The sequence below is a fragment of the Tribolium madens genome, unplaced genomic scaffold (assembly GCF_015345945.1).
Source record: "Tribolium madens isolate multiple individuals breed KSU strain unplaced genomic scaffold, Tmad_KSU_1.1 Scaffold_2;HRSCAF=44;Tcas5.2_LGX, whole genome shotgun sequence".
Taxonomy (NCBI): domain Eukaryota; kingdom Metazoa; phylum Arthropoda; class Insecta; order Coleoptera; family Tenebrionidae; genus Tribolium; species Tribolium madens.
Window position 1 is genome coordinate 3,619,520 of NW_025400995.1, and position 18,604 is coordinate 3,638,123.

An 18,604-nucleotide genomic window follows, 5' to 3' on the forward strand; every position below is an offset into this window, starting at 1 on the left:
TGATACAAATTAAAGAAATTTGACACATCACTGGTTGGTAGTACTGTCGTTGAAAATTTTGAAAGTGACAGAAGTTTGGTTTAGAATTTGGGGCCCTTTGAATTTTAAAACACTTATCACTGTGCCGGATTAGGTGAGTTTTTACAGAATTCTAATAACTTGTGTTTTTATATGTACATGCATTAATTATACAAAATAAATCAAGAAATTTGACAAATTTTGATGTAAAAAGGGCCAAAATAATGAGACACATTATAACTCAGTTTTAGCAATTTGCACAAATTTCATTCATTACCTAAACTGATTTATTGTTGCTTGGTAGTTTTTTGTATTAGTTTAGTTTATGATTATTATATGCCATTTTTGATAAGTCTCACTCGGTATTGCTTAAAATTAATTAACAATTTCGCAAATGCGTCTTGAATTTTTAAAGACTGTTCCATGTTTAAAGGTTTGAATTCTGCGCAATGACAGATGCAAATGAGGGTGATCCCAGTGATACAGTTTTTGTCATAAAGCAATGTCGTAACCGGCCCATAAATGTAAAAAATTGGTGTATTATCACCAGCAATTAGTTAGTCAGTTGTGAAAAAAAATGTAATACAAAAAGTAACATTGCTAGTTTGTCCTTTCAACAGTCTCCGTAGAATGTCATGACCTAACCAACAAATTTTATGTTGGCTGATTTCCTTGCAAATAGTTATTTATTAAAATTTCTTGCGTCTGTGATAGGAAATAGTGAGGGCTTAAAGCGAAAATGTCGTGCAAACAGCGCAAAATTGCAGTGATGGGATACAGATCCGTTGGTGAGTAATTTTTGTAAAGGTCAAAGGGGGTCTCGATGGGGCTTTTTAGGTAAGTCTTCCTTGAGCATTCAGTTCGTCGATGGACAATTCGTAGATTCGTATGATCCAACGATTGAAAATAGTGAGTACAAAGTTAATTGTACTAATCGTGATAAAAAAACAATAATTTTAGCATTCACAAAAACTGTAAGAATTAATTCACAAGATTATGAGTTGACGTTGGTCGACACGGCCGGACAGGATGAATTGACGCTCTTCCCTTCACAATACAGCATAGATGTTCATGGATATGTGCTTGTTTATAGCATAACTGATATAAGGTCGTTTGAAGTTGTTGGGACAATTTTTCATAAACTTCAAGACCTTAACGGAAAAATTCAGTGAGTTTTGATCCACTTTTGTTCGATAATTAAGCGGAAAACGGTTTTTGCAGAGTACCAGTTGTTTTGGTAGGAAACAAGACAGATTTACATATGGAAAGAATGATTTCTTATGAAGAAGGAAAGAAATTGGCCGAAGACTGGAATGCAATTTTTTTAGAAACGTCAGCAAAACAAACTGCTGTAAGTATAATTTAATTGAAAAGTCAGTTATTACAACAGAGGTTCCAGTCTGCTTCTGAAATTTTTCACATGTTGTTGCTGGAAATGGAGAAGATTGATGGAATTCTGGGTGATAGACCCAACTGTATTGTGTCGTAAATCATATTTGGGTTTCACTTTTAGTTACACTCAAATTCACCTCTTCTTGTATGCAACAAAGCATTTCATTTGCTTTCTCAGTTTAGCTTTGCGCCAATCTATCCTTCTTAGTGATACTATTAAGTGATAGCAAAATTTTTGAATTTGTTGTGATTTGTTTCAAGTGTTGTTTAAAAATATATATTACTGATATTAAAAGTACAAATTAATTGTCAGTTTTACCTTGATTGTAAATTTATTCAGACTCTTAAGTTTTTTATGCAATCTATATTTTAGATTATATTTGTTCCTGTACTTGTGTAATGTTTTTAAGAGCTGTCTAGTTGTATAAAAAACTTATGTTAGAAAATGAAAATTTTAACAATTGTTAAAAATCAGTTTTTGCAATCAAGGATCATACTTTACTGACAGTTTTGTATCAAAGATTATTATACTCTTAGATTCTATGTAGTCATATGTATATTTATTATAACTATTTTTTGTTACTACAAAATACAAGCTATATCATTTGAAGAATTAAACATAATATATTTTGTTAACTTTTATTGCGTCTTTATTTTCCTAAAAGAGAAACAAAAATCTGAGTTTTCTCTTTATTGTCGCGTCATATATACAAAAATATAAATAAAAAGCAGGAAAGTATAAATAAATTAAAAATAACTTAAATAAATAATTGTTTAAACCGTCCACCCCAAAGTTAGTAGTGTATTAACCCATCTAGCCATGTTTAAAAAAATTACACAAACGGAACCATATTTTGAAAATGTTTCTTTCAAAATAGGGTTCTAAGTAAAGAGTAGTCGTCAATTTTAATGCTATCGGATTAAAATTCCGACTACTGCTGTTTTAAACATGGCGAATAAGACTAAAATTAATTCGCATTATTTAAGAGTCTTTAGCTAAGAACACAACAAACACTAAGATCTACAATAAATGTAAGAAAATCTCGGGGAAAATTGCTAGATCACAATTATGCTATTTATTAATCCCACAATGCTGTTTTTGCTAATTCTTCTGCTTTATCCCACGGGAACGGAGGAGTTTCAACTGACCGGGAGGACCTTAAAGGTCGTCCACGACGTTTGCCGTCAACGCACATCATGCCGTAGACTCTGATACCAGGGACGCTGGCATAAGTCGGCTGGTCATGCGACATCGGTCCCTCTGCAAACCCCAAAAATAGAAATTCATTCACAAATGAGCTAAACTTACCCAATATACTAACTTCAGGACATCTACAAATGACAAGATAGTGCGATTTCCCGGTTCGGATGTTCTGGAGGGCTAAGAGTGACCAATCTCGGGGCGAGCGACATATTCGCATATCCGAGGTTGGTTCGCAAGTCTTCACTAAAGTCAATGCACGCTGGAAAAAATTAGTTATATATTAGGCGATTGGTTGCAAATGTCATTTCACGCGAGCGTGGACTTAAGCGATACAATACAGCATTCCGTTCAAGAAATCGTGCACGCTCATTTTTACAAACATGAACTATTGTGTGCCTTGTTGATTCGCTTATTTTTTATTAGACTTTTGTAGAGGTCACCTTAAAATCGAGTTAAAAAGCTTCTTTGTTCGAATGAATCAAAGTGAACGGAAGTAATCCATGATTTGCGCTCGTTAGAATCAACCGATATAGTTTGTCTTCAGATTACATCTCTGATCCTGCAGTTAAGAAGGAGCTGTAATTTTACACAGTTCATTGAATATAATTGCAACCAGAGATTTCACGATTGTATCAACGTGGATCTTTGAACGAATAGTAAACTCTAGCGCCTTCATAGTTCAGCGTAATTAACCTTGCCACCTAATTAACAGCTTATTTATGTCGGACACTAAATCCAGAACGAGAATTTCACGACAACTACTAATTGACATTGATAAATTTTTCCAAACAACCTCACAAATTTACTACTTCAGGTGGTAGTTTACGTCCGAGTCGTAGATAGAGCTTTCATTTTATTTAGATCGAAGAATTTTTTTTTTGGAAAAAGAGTTCTTATTCATGTTGAAGTGAAAACTGAAAATAAATTTCCGCTGACATAACATGTGAGTAAGAGGTGTGGTAATTCCGGCCGACAAAAAAGCTGTAGGTGTGAGTTTCCATGTCGCGGATTTTTAATTATTCTACAGGGTGTCAAAACTCGCGCCCCAGAGAAAAATTTCAAGTAAGATAAGATACCAGGACCATGAAAAAAATGTTTAAAAAATTCTGTCAAAAAAATTTGACATTTATATTTTTTGACACTTGATGTTTTTTTATTACTAATGATCTTGTATATGTTTTTTTTTATAATTATTTAGTAAAGGTACAAAAACTTTGCCAATAAAAGCCACAAATAACATTAAACAGAGTTACAATTTAGGATACAGCTTCTCTTCTAATAAAAAAAAAACTTGGAAAATTATTTTTCCAACAGAAATAAATAGAATAAAAGTGCAAAATTTAAACTCTCATTACTTCGAAATTTTTATAGAAAGAATTTTGTTAAAATATTTTCCATGTTCCTGGTACAGGGCGCGAGTTCTGGTGTATCCTGTAATAATGATTATTTATGTTTCATTTGGCTTCGTCAAAATTGGTACTGGTTTTATACAAATAATAAAAATATTTGATTTGATTTGATTTTCTTTTTGTTTCGAAATTCAAAAGTTTTAGATTTTTCGTAAAAAATAAAATTTGCTGAAACATCTTTCCCTGTTCCTGAACATACATACACATTTTAATTAAATAAGTGTTTTACTCGTAAAGTTGATAAACGATTTACCTAATTCTACCTTTTAACGTTATGCAAAAATGTAAATTAATTTACTCCTGGTGTGTAAATTTACATAAGCAGGAGCACGACTTGTGATGGGATGATTTGTATGTAATCAAGTGTTTTTTCGTACTTTATTTAGTGTTATTTACATTTTATTCATGTTTTTATTTCTGAATTCCACATTCTATTAAACTTCAAACTATCAAGTAAAGAATCATACTTAAAAAGAGTTTTAATATTTCAATTACACTTCAACATTGTAACAGATATTTAGTTTTAAAACTTTACGTATGGATGAAAATGAAGAAAAAACAATGTTTTTGTAGGTATAACTCATAAGTAGAAAGTTACAGCATCTAAACACAAATACTACTCTGTAAAAAAAGTATCGGGAATATTCGATTTAAAGAGTTCACGTAGAAGATATCTTAATAATTCTTGTCTGGTATATTGCTACAATCATACTCTCTTACCAAGCCAAATTTTACCTCTGTAGGTCAATTGGTTTATTTAAAAATGTTTTTACCATAACTTGTGATTAAGTCAAACTTGCGATTTTTCTTTATGGATTCCACAACCGACCAGAAATTTTGTGTTGCCAACGAAAATTCGTGTAGTGAAAAAGCCTTTGGGGACTCATGTTTGTCAAAAACACAAGTATTTGGTACAAAACATTTAATTGGGCCGGAAAGAGTTCACCGATTTTCCTCGTTCTGGAAGATCGTCAACAGCAAAGACGGTGAAAAATGTAAAGAAAATCAAAGAAATGCTGACTGCAAATCGTCACTTAAGTTTAAGAGTAACATTATTTAGCCGTTGAGAAATGTTTGTAAAAAGTAGTATTTGCTGGAAAAGGCCAGATTTGTGAAAAGACAACTTTGGGATTTCGCACCATGACAGTGCGCCTGCACACACAGCGACAATTCTGCACAAATTTTTGGCTAAAAACGCAACAAATGCAAGGAAGGCGTTTTAAATTCATAAAAGACAAAAAAAAATCGCAGAAAAAACTGAAAGCCATATCTTCCGCTGTTTATGAGAAGTGTTTTGATGATTGACTTAAACATTGGCATATGTGTGTCGCTTCAGATCGAGTTTAGTTATTTGAAGGAAATGAAATAAAAATTGATAAATAATAATAATGACGTAGTACTATTTTATTTAAATTTTCCCGGTACTTTTTGTACAGAATGTACAAAGGTGGCAATTATACGTACTTGAGTCTTTTTCAGTCGCAAAAATGGTTTTAACAATATTTTAGACCTTTTCCATTAGAAAAAAAGATGTTGAGCAAATGTATCTAATTAGTTCTGCATTTAAAAATATCACCAAAAAAAAACTTCCAAAACCACCTTAGTCAAAAAACTTTCATTTGTGCATCTTGCAATTTTCGAAATTTAGAAAGAATGAAACGTTGTTTTACGTTGTTTTATAAATCGGTGAGTCGTGCAACTCACCCTAGACTTCCTGTCAATCATCAGTTCAGTCGTGTGTTGATCATCGGAATTGAGCGATGCCGAGCAGGGATCACGATACCTCGAAGGACAAGCACAAAGAGGCTGCGTCCAGTTCAATCTAACATAAACGGCGTTACACACCTGCAAAAATGCACAATTTTTTCATCACTTCGATTTTGACGAGACAATGATTTGTAAAAGTCATGGCAGCGTTTATACGCATGGTTACCTCTTTTTTACCCAGAAAATCGAAATATTCTTAAATGAGAGAAACAGGTCATACTCACTTGTTGAATAGCGCATTCTGGAAGGAGATATATGTGTTGATTGTGTGGATAGTAATGGTATTTCGTCGGTTTGACTAGAGCTGCACTGGCTCCAGCAGGCAAGGGTAACAGATTCTGGAAAAAAGCACAATAATTATGAAAGGAATTGTTGAGTCATCTCCAATGGCAAAAAGTTCGCTTTCTGATACTCTTGGGTTCCAGGAAATCAAGCAGGGTAAATAATTAGAAAGCAGGTTATTATCGCGACTAAAATAGAATGAATTCTAAGGGTCAGATTGACCCCACTTGTGACGACTATAAATTAATATAACATTACATTTCCGATATTATTACAACTTGTAACTTCCTTTTCACATTTACTGAAAATATGACAAGATTAACGACCTAATCTTTCCGTTTTGTGATGTGATAATTTAAATTTTTTTCGTTTTCACTGTCGGTAGTTTAAAATGAATTTCCGCCTTATCGGATACTGGTTGTTATATAAATTGCCAACTTCCAATAATTACCGGTGATCAAGACTTTTGTGTTTAGGGAAAGTGATTGCAAAATTAATCCGATTTCGTTTTCATAAAAAGAATTTGTTAAATATTTGTAGAAACATTATTTGTTTCTTGAGAGAAAACAAACATAGAATTTATGCTAGTAGGTTATGTGTGCCCGTTCGGAAATGGCAAAATATAAATACTTAAGCTTCATCAATAAATATAAAGGATGTCATCTGGAGTGCCATGCTAATGTGAAGGATCATAGAAGTTTTTCCGAGAAAAAACGCGGAATTCCTGATTTATGGCACAGCCGTGAAGCAAAGTGCGAATTATTTGTCATTAGCTCTCCTGATAAATAATGACCTTACATGGAATCGATTTGTTAAAGAGTTCCATATTTCTTCTCGTACCAATAATTCTTCCGATTGTCATCTGATTTGCTTTCACCTGTTCTTAAGCAAACCACAACAAGTCACGACACTGCTTCATACACTATTCATGTCCCTCTTTACTTCTCAAAAAGCACACAAGTGCTAATATTACTGAACCTCGTCTTGCAAATTCCTAAACTTTTAACAAGCGTAACCAATGAAATGATTGGAATTTTAGAAAAAGTCTAATCCAATTATGGTCACAAATATGCACCCAAAAAAATAATTGATGCCTAAACGGCGAATTCACAAAAGTTAACAGTAAATTTAAATAGAATTGAAATGACCGTGGAAAAATTGAATGTTGAAGTTTTAATTAACGGTAAAGGTATGTCTATAATTTTGTTTGGTTTTTGGACTAGACAAAAAATTGACATATATGTTAAATTTGTTTCCGCACTAGTTACGACAGGTACAATGGGTGCAGTAATTTGTAGCACGAGACAACGCTGAAAAAAGCATGAGTTGCTTGCTAGGACAAATAAAGCAGCAATGATCTGTGCAATTACTTGTCCGGCGTATAAGGAATATGAATATATTGTTGCATTATAAAGAAAATCACGATTTCTTCTCTAATTATAAGTCATTCTAACTTTCTACCGATCGAAAAAAATGGCCTAATTCCCAAGATTGCATTTGCTTGGAATAATCCGCCTACACATTTCAGTGCTTGAACAGAATGTCATCTTAATAAGTTTGCCGGTAGTGCGTGTAACAGTAAAATACAGTTAATATTCTTTCGTTTCCTAAGCCGGTCTAAAGACAAAACTTCCAGCAAGGTATTATAAAACTGATCATTTTTATCAGATCGGTTCTGGTCTTGTTAACATAGATGCATCGTTACTAAAAGCTCGGGGCTAGTTGAGATAATGTGATGCAAAAAGGCTAAAATTATAGACACGGTCGGTTAAAAATTCAAGATGTGTTTATTTAATTTGTTGAAGGACAATGAATAATGCGGAAACAGCGTTTACGAGAAAGCTCGCTCGCGCTATCATAATAATTAGCAGAGCTTTAGTAAGCACACGTGTCAAAGCAATATATTTGCCGGTGAGAAAAGTTTTATCCAATTTGATTTATTGTCCACGATGTAGGATATATCGAAATCGGTACCTTTGGATGTTCTTGACCTAGGACAAAGTAGCGCATGCGTGCTGCTTTAACGTCAAGGACAATACAGTCACGATGGTACAAGTTAAGTGTAATTATATTTAAGGTGCAGAATTGCATCCTAATCTAGTTCGAAAACCAGTTGAGGTATACTGTTAAATAGAGGAAATTTATATTCTAGCGGATCTTTAATTCTACGAGGAAATTATTTCAAATGGATCTATTCCGTTTCATTTCAATAATTAGAGGCACTGAAAAGTATCGGGAAAAAAACTATTGTCACGAATTCCATTGTCAGAAATAATCGCGAAAACACGCCAATATTTATCACAATTATTGGAGATGCATCTGTTAGCAAATGTACGCAAAGCACATGTCTCCTATAACAAATAATTTAATTATGTTACCGTCTAATTAGTTAGCATACATGGTCTTCTTTTATCACTTACTTGAGAAATTATGGCAGCAAATACCATATGTTTGCTTCATTATCATGCATATGCACTTTTGCTAGTATAAAAAATCTACTAAGGCCGTTTTTCCCGATCTTGTTAACTATAACAACAATCATTCTGAACAGTTATAGTGCTTGCTGAATTCGGAATTGCGGTTTATGTAGGATAATCTGGGACAGGACTTAAGATAAGGATCATCAAATGCCAGTATTTTCAGTGTTAACAATAAATCTATTCTCTATATTTGAATAACTAAGATTAGTGTGGAGAGTACTTACAATCTGGGTTATACAAGTTCATGTATTTCACTGATGTCGATGTTAAACGGTTAACTATTAACATGTTGGCAAGGTAAAGGATCACTGGGCTAAGCGAGTAAACGGTAGTTGTTAATTGCATCCAATCTTCTCGATTGTAAATACATATTGTAACATTCATTTGCGGTTTTTCGAAAAAATTTGCTTCACACCTTCGTGTAAAACATTTCCAATTATAGCAATTTTAAGACGTACTTTCCTTTTTAAAATCCAACAGGATAACCAGTTTTTTACTTTCATCAAATGGAACTTCGAACGTATTCATTAACGTAATGATGCTGATTTTTAGTAACAAACCGAAACGAAAGCTTTGTCGGAATCTGCCGCCACAATCTCACTCTAATAACTCAGAAAATTTATTTTTTATCGAGAAGATGAATATTTTTCCGGGAGTTAAGTGTTTAATAGAGAATTTAATACAACATGACGACGATAGATTATATCGCGTGGAAAGTTACATACACAACGTGCAATTATTTCATGAATTTTTATTTAAGTGACAAATTTTTGCGTAATGTTGTCGTAAACTGTTAGAATAATTAATATAGTAATGTGTGTGATGAGGAATTGATTCATCGTGAGAAAGGAAAATGAAAAAAGTAAAAGTCCCAACACGTTTCCTCGCCATTAGAAGCGCAACACTAACGGACAATCTTAGAGCTTTGAAGTTCAAATCACAATAACAATTGTAAGACTATTATACCCCGTGAAGATGTACGAAGCCACCAAGATTGAAGGAGATTGATGTCTATAAGTGCGCTTTACAGCTTGCATTTTTAAAATCAACTAAAGTCGCTAAAATAAACTTAATTAACCGTCATCCGTGCGTGATACAGTATTTTCTGCAAAATGATTGATTAAAATGAAATAATTAGAACGTTATTAGTTACAGTGTTGCTATAAATTGATGCAGTAATGTTCCAATCCTATTACCATTTAACTTTCTGTCTGAATTGGTTTATTATTGCTTTTAAATTGACTTATTAAATAACGAATTTACGCTCAGCTATTACCTAGAACTTTATTAGTTTCAAAATTGAAAAAAGTAACATCCTTTAATCATTTCCGGGCGACTGAATATTTACAAAATTCTTGAAAGTATAACACGATTTTTCTGGAGAAAAAAATGAAATTGCTCTTTTTGCAAAACTCGCTTTGCAGATGGTGAAGCTCATTTATGTTTTTTCCAAAAATTATATACTATCATCTTAAAGCTGGTTATTGTATCCAGCAAAAAATAAATCAACTTTGTGTCTTAGATCAGGAAAGGGAAAAAATCGAACAGTCCTAAGGACGTGTTGATATTCATTGCGTTAAATTATTCTCTTCCTTTTATAAATGAGACAGCCAGGAAATTTTCTGCAGTAACAAAATAAATCTTGGTGTTAGGAAGTGTTTTAATAAGTAGAGTTTATGTGACAAATATAATTTATTACAGCGAAGGTCTGAATACGTTACTCTTGCAATTAATTCCGAACTGACTTTTCTTACGCTGAAAACACGTTTCAGTTGAATAAACTAAATTGTCAGTATGTTACTTCAGATCGTGAGGATTTTATACATAACTAAGTGCTTAGTATAAATCAACAATGACTTTTCAAGTAAAATAATGCAGCTACTCCCGAACTTAACTTAAGAACCGTTCATCACGCCAAATGACGCTTAAATAGCTTCAACAATAGACCACATACAGCGAGCATGATTATCACTAAATAATTGCTCGTGCAAGAAAGCGCAATTTACTTCAAAAATTCACAACGGTATCTATTCAATCAGAATAAAATTTCTACATATCTATCAACAATGGCAAAAGCGCTCACTTTTACTCAAATATCTTGCGGAACTCGAAGATGACAAGCTAGAAAAGTGCGCGAGTAACGGCGAGCTTGGTGTTTTACATAAAAATTTGATGCAATTTAGAGTACAGTTAGTAAATTTAAAGTTTGATGAGTCACTGCGATTATTGAATTTTGTCACGTTTTGGCACATATCGTTGCTAACTGTTGACAAGTTGGGATTTTGTGAGAAGTGCAGAACGCCTCGAGGTGTCTGTAGTGCAGACTAACAGTTTGATAAATTTGCACACAGAAAATAACTGTCACTTTTACGAGTGTAGCTTGTCTGAACTGTAATTTATGCAAAATGATAGTAATTGGCTGAATTCACCAGCTTTAGAACAGTCGGATTCTTCAGTTGTAGCGTAGGTATGTACAACAACAATGAACTGAAAATAAAATCCTCTATCTTACTTTCGATCATAACTGTCATTCCACGAACTTGTTTTTGTGACAAAGGTCAGAATTTTCTGCTTCAAGTTTCCAGGAGTTATGTTTTTTCTACTAAATCAGCACAATAATTAAACCAGATTTAACTATTGCTATTTTACAGTGACGGTAATTAGTTTTTCAGTTATTCTATTTGCTGGAAGATCATAAAGACTTAATGGTACTTTACAAGCTCGCTCATAAAGAACTGAAATATTTATTAATACCTTGTTAATGATCATCCTTTATGCTTTCATTGTTAAAAATTATTGAATAATGTTAAGTGGTCGATAATAATTCTTCATGAGAACCTATTACCATCTGGTGGTTGCATTGTGGTGTTTGTTATTGTTTTATGCCTTACTTGGCCAACGTTCCAATTTTGACTAAAATATTTTCACAACCCGCGACTAGAACACGGTTTTGACTAATCGGAATGACTCTATTCTAGTCTAATCACTTAAAACCTTACCAATTACTACACAACTAGTTGTTTTAAAATTAACACAATTTCTCATAATAAGATTACGATCTAAAGTCAGTCACGACACGTGTGGGCGAGATCGCTAATTATAATTTTGTTTTTGCTAGAAATTTAATTCTCAAAATGCCATTTTATCTATTCAAATAAGTCGATAGAATCATACGATGGCTTAGGTGCTCCGAAACGAAGATTTACTTTACTGTTAGTTAATTTGCACTGTATTTTCCAACATTATGGTAATCAAAACCAGCTTATGTTTTATCTAATTCTCAATGTATGCCAATGTCTATGACAACTTTTAGTACCATAAATTATGTCAAAAGGATGTACAAGTCACTACTTTTAATTATGACTTTTATGCATATCTGATCAGAAATGATGTTATAAACTAATAAAATATTTATTTTGCATTTCTAATCGGAAACACAACATAAACTTTATGACAAATTATGATGATTACTGTTGACGTTTAGCTTAATGTGGGTATGTAAATATACAGCGGCAGCTTCAGCAAGCAAAAAATAAATTGACTTCACTTCAAACGAAACGGGATCATTTTTTTTTAATATATAAATTTCGAAAAAGTTTCAATCGTATATCCCGCCTAAGAAGTGACATTAATGAACAAAAAGCAATATTTTTTACTTATATGTGTGTTGAGAGTTTCGGTTAATATTTTCTACAAACGCAGATTGACTTTTGAGCTTATGGTAAACAAATACATCTTTCTTAGAGCCATAAATCAAATAAAACCCATTTCACTAACTCATCTGTTTTTGCAAGCTCATGAAAAGTTAACTCACTTATTTCTACATTTGCTGAATTCACTTATCTCCGTAAGAAATTGAAAAAATTTATTTACGTTACAAATGTTTCTAATGGTAAGTAAATTTCGAAATTCCACAAAATTAAAAAAAAAAAAGTATAAAACGAATTTTTAAATTTTCTAATTTCATTAAAAAACGCATTTTTCTAATTATTAGTAAATGTCTTATTTTTTCTTTACCTGGGATATCCTGTATGCAGTATTTCTAGTTTTTTTATTTTTTTAAACTTTAAACTAGATGGACCTATAGAAAAGGTAATGAATTTTTTAATTTTGAATGAGTTATTTTTATATCTACTTTAAAAATTCAATATTGATTTAAGTTCTTGTATCCTTGTTTATTTAACGTTTTATTTTTTGTGGGTATTGTAGATAAGAACAAATAGTTTTAATGAGGCAATATGGTTAATAAAAATCTGGCGTTCAGTATTGCATGTCGATGCAAATTTTCTTTTGTTTGAGTGTTAATAAGTAGTCAGCAGTCGGTAAATTGCTAAGCTTGAGGCAAGTGTGTAAGAATGCACCACCCGATACGTATTTTAGTCCAGAGGCATCCTTGGGTTTTTAGTCCTTTTCTAGGGAGAAAAATGTATCTTACTGTGTGGTCGCCAGCACCGACTTTTAACAATTTAACAGATCATTAAAGTTGGTGTAGTTTTGTTTGAAAAATATTTTTTTAATTATGACAGATGTGTCGGCGATTGCGTGATTACAGTACAGTGCGATGAACCATCATAGTATTTATGTCTGTCATAACATTTAATATGCGAATGAGGGAAATGAGCTTCTGAAATGACTGCAATAGAATGCGGATGTGTGTGATAAATAATTTTCACTTTCAATTATAGTTTTTTTCCAGATTTTCATTAAGTTTTACTCACCAGCGAAAAAATCTGTGTTCATGCCCCTTAATTGCCCTAAGCCTGAAATAATATCATGCTTCTATACCCGTTTTAAAGCGTGACACATGACTATCAATATGCTATGCTAATTGAATTACTAACATAATGCCTTACGTTACAATACGCTGCCGAGTACCCTGTCAATTTTTAAGCCTCAATGAAAACGTTAATTAATCATAAATTAAAGATGATCGATCTGTCATTTGCTCTAATGAGAAATGCATATTCATAGTCAATTCAGTCAAGTTATTTCACAAATTGATAGTCAATCGAGTACAAAATCTATTTCCTTGCTGTTTACACGTTGTTACGCGAACTAAAAATTCCGTGTAGACTCGCACACTACAATTAACCTTACAACATGCTTGCAGAAAAACGATGTTAACAATTAACCACACACACTAAAAAACTCGTTGCGCTCACTTAGCGCAAAATTCGACACTTCAGCGAAAGTGTTCTACACGTATTTTGATAAACCGTCACACAATCCCACATTTCTATGTAGGACGTTGCATTACTGTGATCCGTAATTAACAAACATCACTTGCGTGCGAATCAAACGCTCACTTTTGTCCACAACCGGAAAATTGTCATTTCTGGCACAGCTTTTGTCTCGGAAAGGGGTCGTGAGCGGCGTCTTAATAAATCATCGCTCGATAGCATCCATCATCAGTTTTTTCTAAACTTCTTGGTGTTGCGTATGTGCACGATGCATCATTATTTATTGTCAAAAAGCGATCGGAAAAACTCCTATTTGCATAGTGCGTCGAAAAAATTAATTGAAAAGATTGCAATTTATTTATATTTACCGGAACAAATCGGAGCTTCATTAATTACAACCTTGGAAAAAGTATAATAAAACTGACATTTTGTTGCTTTGTTATCAAGAAGGTGCCACTTTTGCTTTGACATGGTTCATATAAACGCGTCGATACCTCAACTTCCTGGTATTAATATGCACTCATGTAGCTATCTATGCCATTCTTCTTTAAAAAAATAAACAAACGGTTGGTTTTCCGTGCGGTTTGTTATGTAGATCTGGGAAACAAGCACAAATTACTCTCAGCTTTAATTACGTCAACCAAATTTTGCTAGGAGGTTCCTGAACTTGATAGTATTGCACCGATGTAATGGTGCGGAAAGATTGCACTTTTTCTCAGTCTTCTGCACCGGTGGTTGCGTTGATTTTTTCGGTTCTAAGATAACTTGTTTATAAACGTCGCTAGTTACATGTTTCGGATTTAACACGATGATGACCAGAACTTGTAATTACAAGTAATCAAATCTAATTAATTTTACCACCGGATATTATCTAGTACAGCATGCACCTGAACCAGTTATTATAACCAAATCATGAAAATACGGTAGGAGGTATTATCAAAATGGATATTTGGAAAGCTTCTCTTGATTAATTGATGTTCAAAGTTGACTCCTTGCAATTACACCAATTGAAATTATCAATAAATTAAAACCAAATCAGTAATTCTAACTGGTTACGCCTTACTCTTTTTGAAACACTGTAATTACGGTTCTGGTTAAAGGGGTTGTTGGACTTGAATCGTTTACTATAATTGTTCAGAGCTATGTAATGGTAATTTTACAATTTACTATTTATAGCCACGATATGATATTTTCTAATGAGGCTTTGGATAGATCCATTTTCGATTTTTATTTTTATTTGAGACCTGAGGGCGCCCAATGCATTTATGAATAGATAATTCCAGTTAGCACACGATTTAATTTCAAATCAGTGACAACTAAATCAAAGAAATATCTTTTAAGACTGTTTGTCGTTAGTCAGTGACTTTAATACCTACTTTAGCAGCGGTCTAGCTGACAATTATGTCTCTTAGAACGTGAATAATTACACTTGCGTTACGAAAATTGGCGGCTGCTTGCTTTTTACATTTCTTGTCACAGAAAAATCTAGTACTGCTTCTCTTTGCATATTTATATATGCAAATGTTACGCCGCTTAAAAATCATAAAAAATCATTGAGGACGGATGCTTAAAAGCACCAGAAACGTTTCTATGATTTGTTTTCCTTGATTTGTTTTAATGAGTTTAATGTAATCAAAAACTAATTAGGCTTTTCTTCACATTTACAATGATTGACAACTTCCGATGATTGATTCGATTTTTTCTCAAATAATGGCACGTACAATGAATATCTTCATTATCGTTGAACAATCTCGTCTATTGCACACAAACGGAAGTTGTCCACAAAACGATGCGCTTTGAAGATAAATTATTTGAAATAGCGATCGAATCTTTAAAAATTTGTAATTTAAATACGATTGTCATGTACAAATCCTTTTATCTGCAACAAGTTCACTTTCATCTTTTACAATCGGCTTTAGTGACAATATAAGAAAATATTGCCAATGTCACGTGACGACGTTGTAAATATTCAGTCGTGCATCGTGTCAAAATCGATTCTCCTTTGTCTTTTGTCTTAAGCAAAGATTAGATGAGCGAGAGCAAAGTGCGTCGGACAAAACTTCCGGACCTGCTAATTGAAGTGTGTAATTAGAATTTGCATAGCCAACCATGATGCATATCAAAGTATAATGGCAACGGCATCCAACGTCCGTCGTGGTTGATCTGACTTGGGTCATTGAGCTGCATCGTACTAATCTTCTCGGTGGACGAGCAAATTTATCGCATGTAAGCAAAATTTTTTAAAGTCGGGAAGCGTTGCCCAGCAGATTTTGTCAAACGTGATACGAGTGCAACATGCTCGTGTGGTTCCCTTCATTCTCCGCAGGCATAACCGTTCCAACCTTAGGTTACCACCACTAAATATTTTTACTCAGATTAATTGACTCGCCGAATATGGGATATAGAAATTCGCCCACGAATAATCCTCAAATCGTGTCTAATCAAAGTCATATATTTGATATTTTTGGCTTGATAATAAGCCGAATGATAACGGTAGTTTTTTTATGTAAAACCGTTGCTAATTCAACCTTATCAAATTCTTGAACTACTGTTTTCTATTTTTCTTGCTTCATTGTCATACCGATCAAAGGAATTTGACAAGCATTGAAAGTGAATTCGGATTTTGCAGTATCATTTCACATCGATTCGAGAAAAATAAATTGAAATAACATCGAGTATCCTGCACAAAATTATTTCAGTTCACTTTCACGAACAGAAAATTTGGGGCAAATAAAGTTTGTAAAATCCGCTAGTGGCGTAATTAAAACCGTTTGCAAATTAATTGGTCTAGTTTTTGGTTTCGTCCATATAGCACTCACCTGGCTGATATTGGAGGCGATTTTAACTTGCGGCTTTTCCCTTTTGCTGAGATAAAAATCGTGCGTTCTTTGATTTTCTCTTGGTTCTTCCGTCGTAGCTGTAACTTCATGGGTGGTAGTTTCGACGATAGTGCTAGTCTCGGTAGCAGCGCTGGACGTCGAAATAATTTTCCTGGTAGTGACAGTCCCGTTGTGTTTCGTGGTTGTCACCGGTACCATCGTGGTCTTCACCGTGGTAACCCCCATCGTGGTTTTGGCCTTGGTGGGCCTCTTGCTGTCGCTTTTGAGGGGCACTCCCTTGGTGGTGACCGAAGGTTTGGTCGTGATTTTGGCCACGGTGGCCGGCGAAATCGTCGTCACTTTATCACTTCCGGTTTTGCCCTGGCGCAGCCAGGTCGAAATCAGTTGCTGGGGGTATTTCCAAAACTGCGACTCGACGTGAACCGCGCACAGAATTGCAACGAAAATAAAGACGCGCATTATGAAATTTGTCGGAACTGCAGACCAAAATAGTCGATCAATTTCCGCGGCTCCGTCAATTTTCTTGAGGTTGTTCGCGGCCGCGTCCTTGGTGGTACTAAGCCGGTGGTACTTGCGGAGGCTTGCGAAGGTCTGTGCCGCGGAAGAAGCTTCATGCACTATGTACGCGATGCAAGCGGTTTACCAACAGCTAACCCACTTCCTAACCAATGATACCGTACTTAAAGCGTCCAATTCACTCCCTCCGGTACTATTCTTGCGCCGAATTCCGGCAGAAGCGCCGGCCCAGAGCTTTTACAAAAGAGTTAAAACACTTTGCGATGCCGCGGGCCCAATCGGGGTGCTGGGTGCTACTTTAGTCGCTGATTGAATCTCGATACGATCTTTGTGGTCATTACTTGCCGAAAATCTTGGCATTTTCTATTTTCTCACTCCGTTAGGTTTCAGTCTTAACAAATATGACGAAGGCATTTGTCACACTGTACGTTACAGTTACGGTCTAAACGTGCTTACTAATTTACTCAGAGTACTTGGAAATTGGAATAAATCTCGCTTAATTAAATTTTTTCGTCCACAACTGACAATTGTCTCACAGTCACAGACATTATCAAATTTAATTCAGCTACTTTTTTTAAGAAAGAATGAGTAGGTACCTAGATATCTTGGGAAATATTTCATGCTGACTATCATTATTTTTGTAACCTGAATATTATCACAAATGTTATTGTTAACTGCACAGACACAAGAGTACAGGAGTAATCATTAAGCTATTCATTATTAAACGTCACAATAACGCGGTCAGCTTGCTGTTTACAAATGTTGGAAAATATCTCATTAAATACAACAATAACTTCGGTTACTTTGACCATTCAAATACCATGAATAAATAAATAAAAAGTGATTAACACAAATTTTCTTATTCAATTTTTAATCATCAAAATTACTGGCTTTCAGAACAGCTATTTTGATTTTCTAAGGGAAATCAAGTCTTTGTGCTCAAAATTTAGGCCAGTAGCCAAGATGAAAATTAATACAAGTTTTTGTAGTCTTCTTCATTCAAAGAGTGCCAATTTCCACACGACAAAAGCTCTGAAATTAACTAATTTATTTAATTATATTTAAATTTGTTATTAGAACAAATTAAGCTCGTCTTTAAAAACCAGAAGAAAAATTTTTTCGGAATTTGCTACGAACAGCTTCACTTATAATATAAATTCTCGGATTTTACTTGGAACAAAGTAATTGTAAAAATTGTGTCCGCAGCGTTTAACAATTTTATGTTCCCCCTTTTCAGCACTTAGCTTCTTCTCCAACGCGAGACAAACAAAACAAAAACATGGGTCAATTATTTTTTAATAAAGATTCAGAATAAGCAATAAAAAAATATGTACAACGACACAATTGTAATGAAATTATAATTTTCTTTGACGCGAAAGCTAAAAATTAAACTGTAAACCAATTTTAAAAATCTCTAAAATCTTCTTTTAGAAATTCATGACATCTGTGTCATCAGCTTATCCGCGGGTGTGGTTGTAAATTTGGGTCTAATTGTTTGCGGTTACATTTTATGTGG

At 33.9% G+C, this 18,604-nt stretch overlaps 2 protein-coding genes across 2 annotated transcripts; one reads left to right on the forward strand and one right to left on the reverse strand.

Moving 5' to 3' along the window:
* Positions 1-474: 474 nt before the first annotated feature.
* On the forward strand, positions 475-2,052 carry LOC123006573 (GTP-binding protein Rheb). Its single transcript, XM_044401156.1, has 5 exons — positions 475-806; positions 856-927; positions 979-1,186; positions 1,240-1,369; positions 1,418-2,052. Exons 1-5 carry the CDS (start codon positions 758-760, stop codon positions 1,505-1,507), a joined length of 549 nt encoding a protein of 182 aa, XP_044257091.1. The 5' UTR covers positions 475-757; the 3' UTR covers positions 1,508-2,052.
* Positions 2,053-2,086: 34 nt separating this feature from the next.
* LOC123006572 lies at positions 2,087-17,219 on the reverse strand. Its single transcript, XM_044401155.1, has 5 exons — positions 16,552-17,219; positions 6,015-6,128; positions 5,728-5,868; positions 2,720-2,873; positions 2,087-2,671 (listed from the first exon to the last, which is right to left on the reverse strand). The coding sequence occupies exons 1-5, from the start codon at positions 17,029-17,031 to the stop codon at positions 2,490-2,492; spliced, it is 1,071 nt and encodes a 356-aa protein (XP_044257090.1). The 5' UTR covers positions 17,032-17,219; the 3' UTR covers positions 2,087-2,489.
* Positions 17,220-18,604: the final 1,385 nt, after the last annotated feature.

Bases quoted from the DNA above. Each gene is read 5' to 3' on its own strand.
- LOC123006573 (XM_044401156.1), top strand. From the start codon at position 758: ATGTCGTGCAAACAGCGCAAAATTGCAGTGATGGGATACAGATCCGTT. The intron at 807-855 runs GTGAGTAATTTT...GGGGCTTTTTAG, and splicing joins GATGGGATACAGATCCGTTG to GTAAGTCTTCCTTGAGCATT. The intron at 1,187-1,239 runs GTGAGTTTTGAT...CGGTTTTTGCAG, and splicing joins GACCTTAACGGAAAAATTCA to AGTACCAGTTGTTTTGGTAG.
- LOC123006572 (XM_044401155.1), bottom strand. From the start codon at position 17,031: ATGCGCGTCTTTATTTTCGTTGCAATTCTGTGCGCGGTTCACGTCGAG. The intron at 6,129-16,551 runs GTGAGTGCTATA...GCTTTTTTCCAG, and splicing joins TCGCCTCCAATATCAGCCAG to AATCTGTTACCCTTGCCTGC. The intron at 2,672-2,719 runs GTAAGTTTAGCT...TGGGGTTTGCAG, and splicing joins TCCTGAAGTTAGTATATTGG to AGGGACCGATGTCGCATGAC.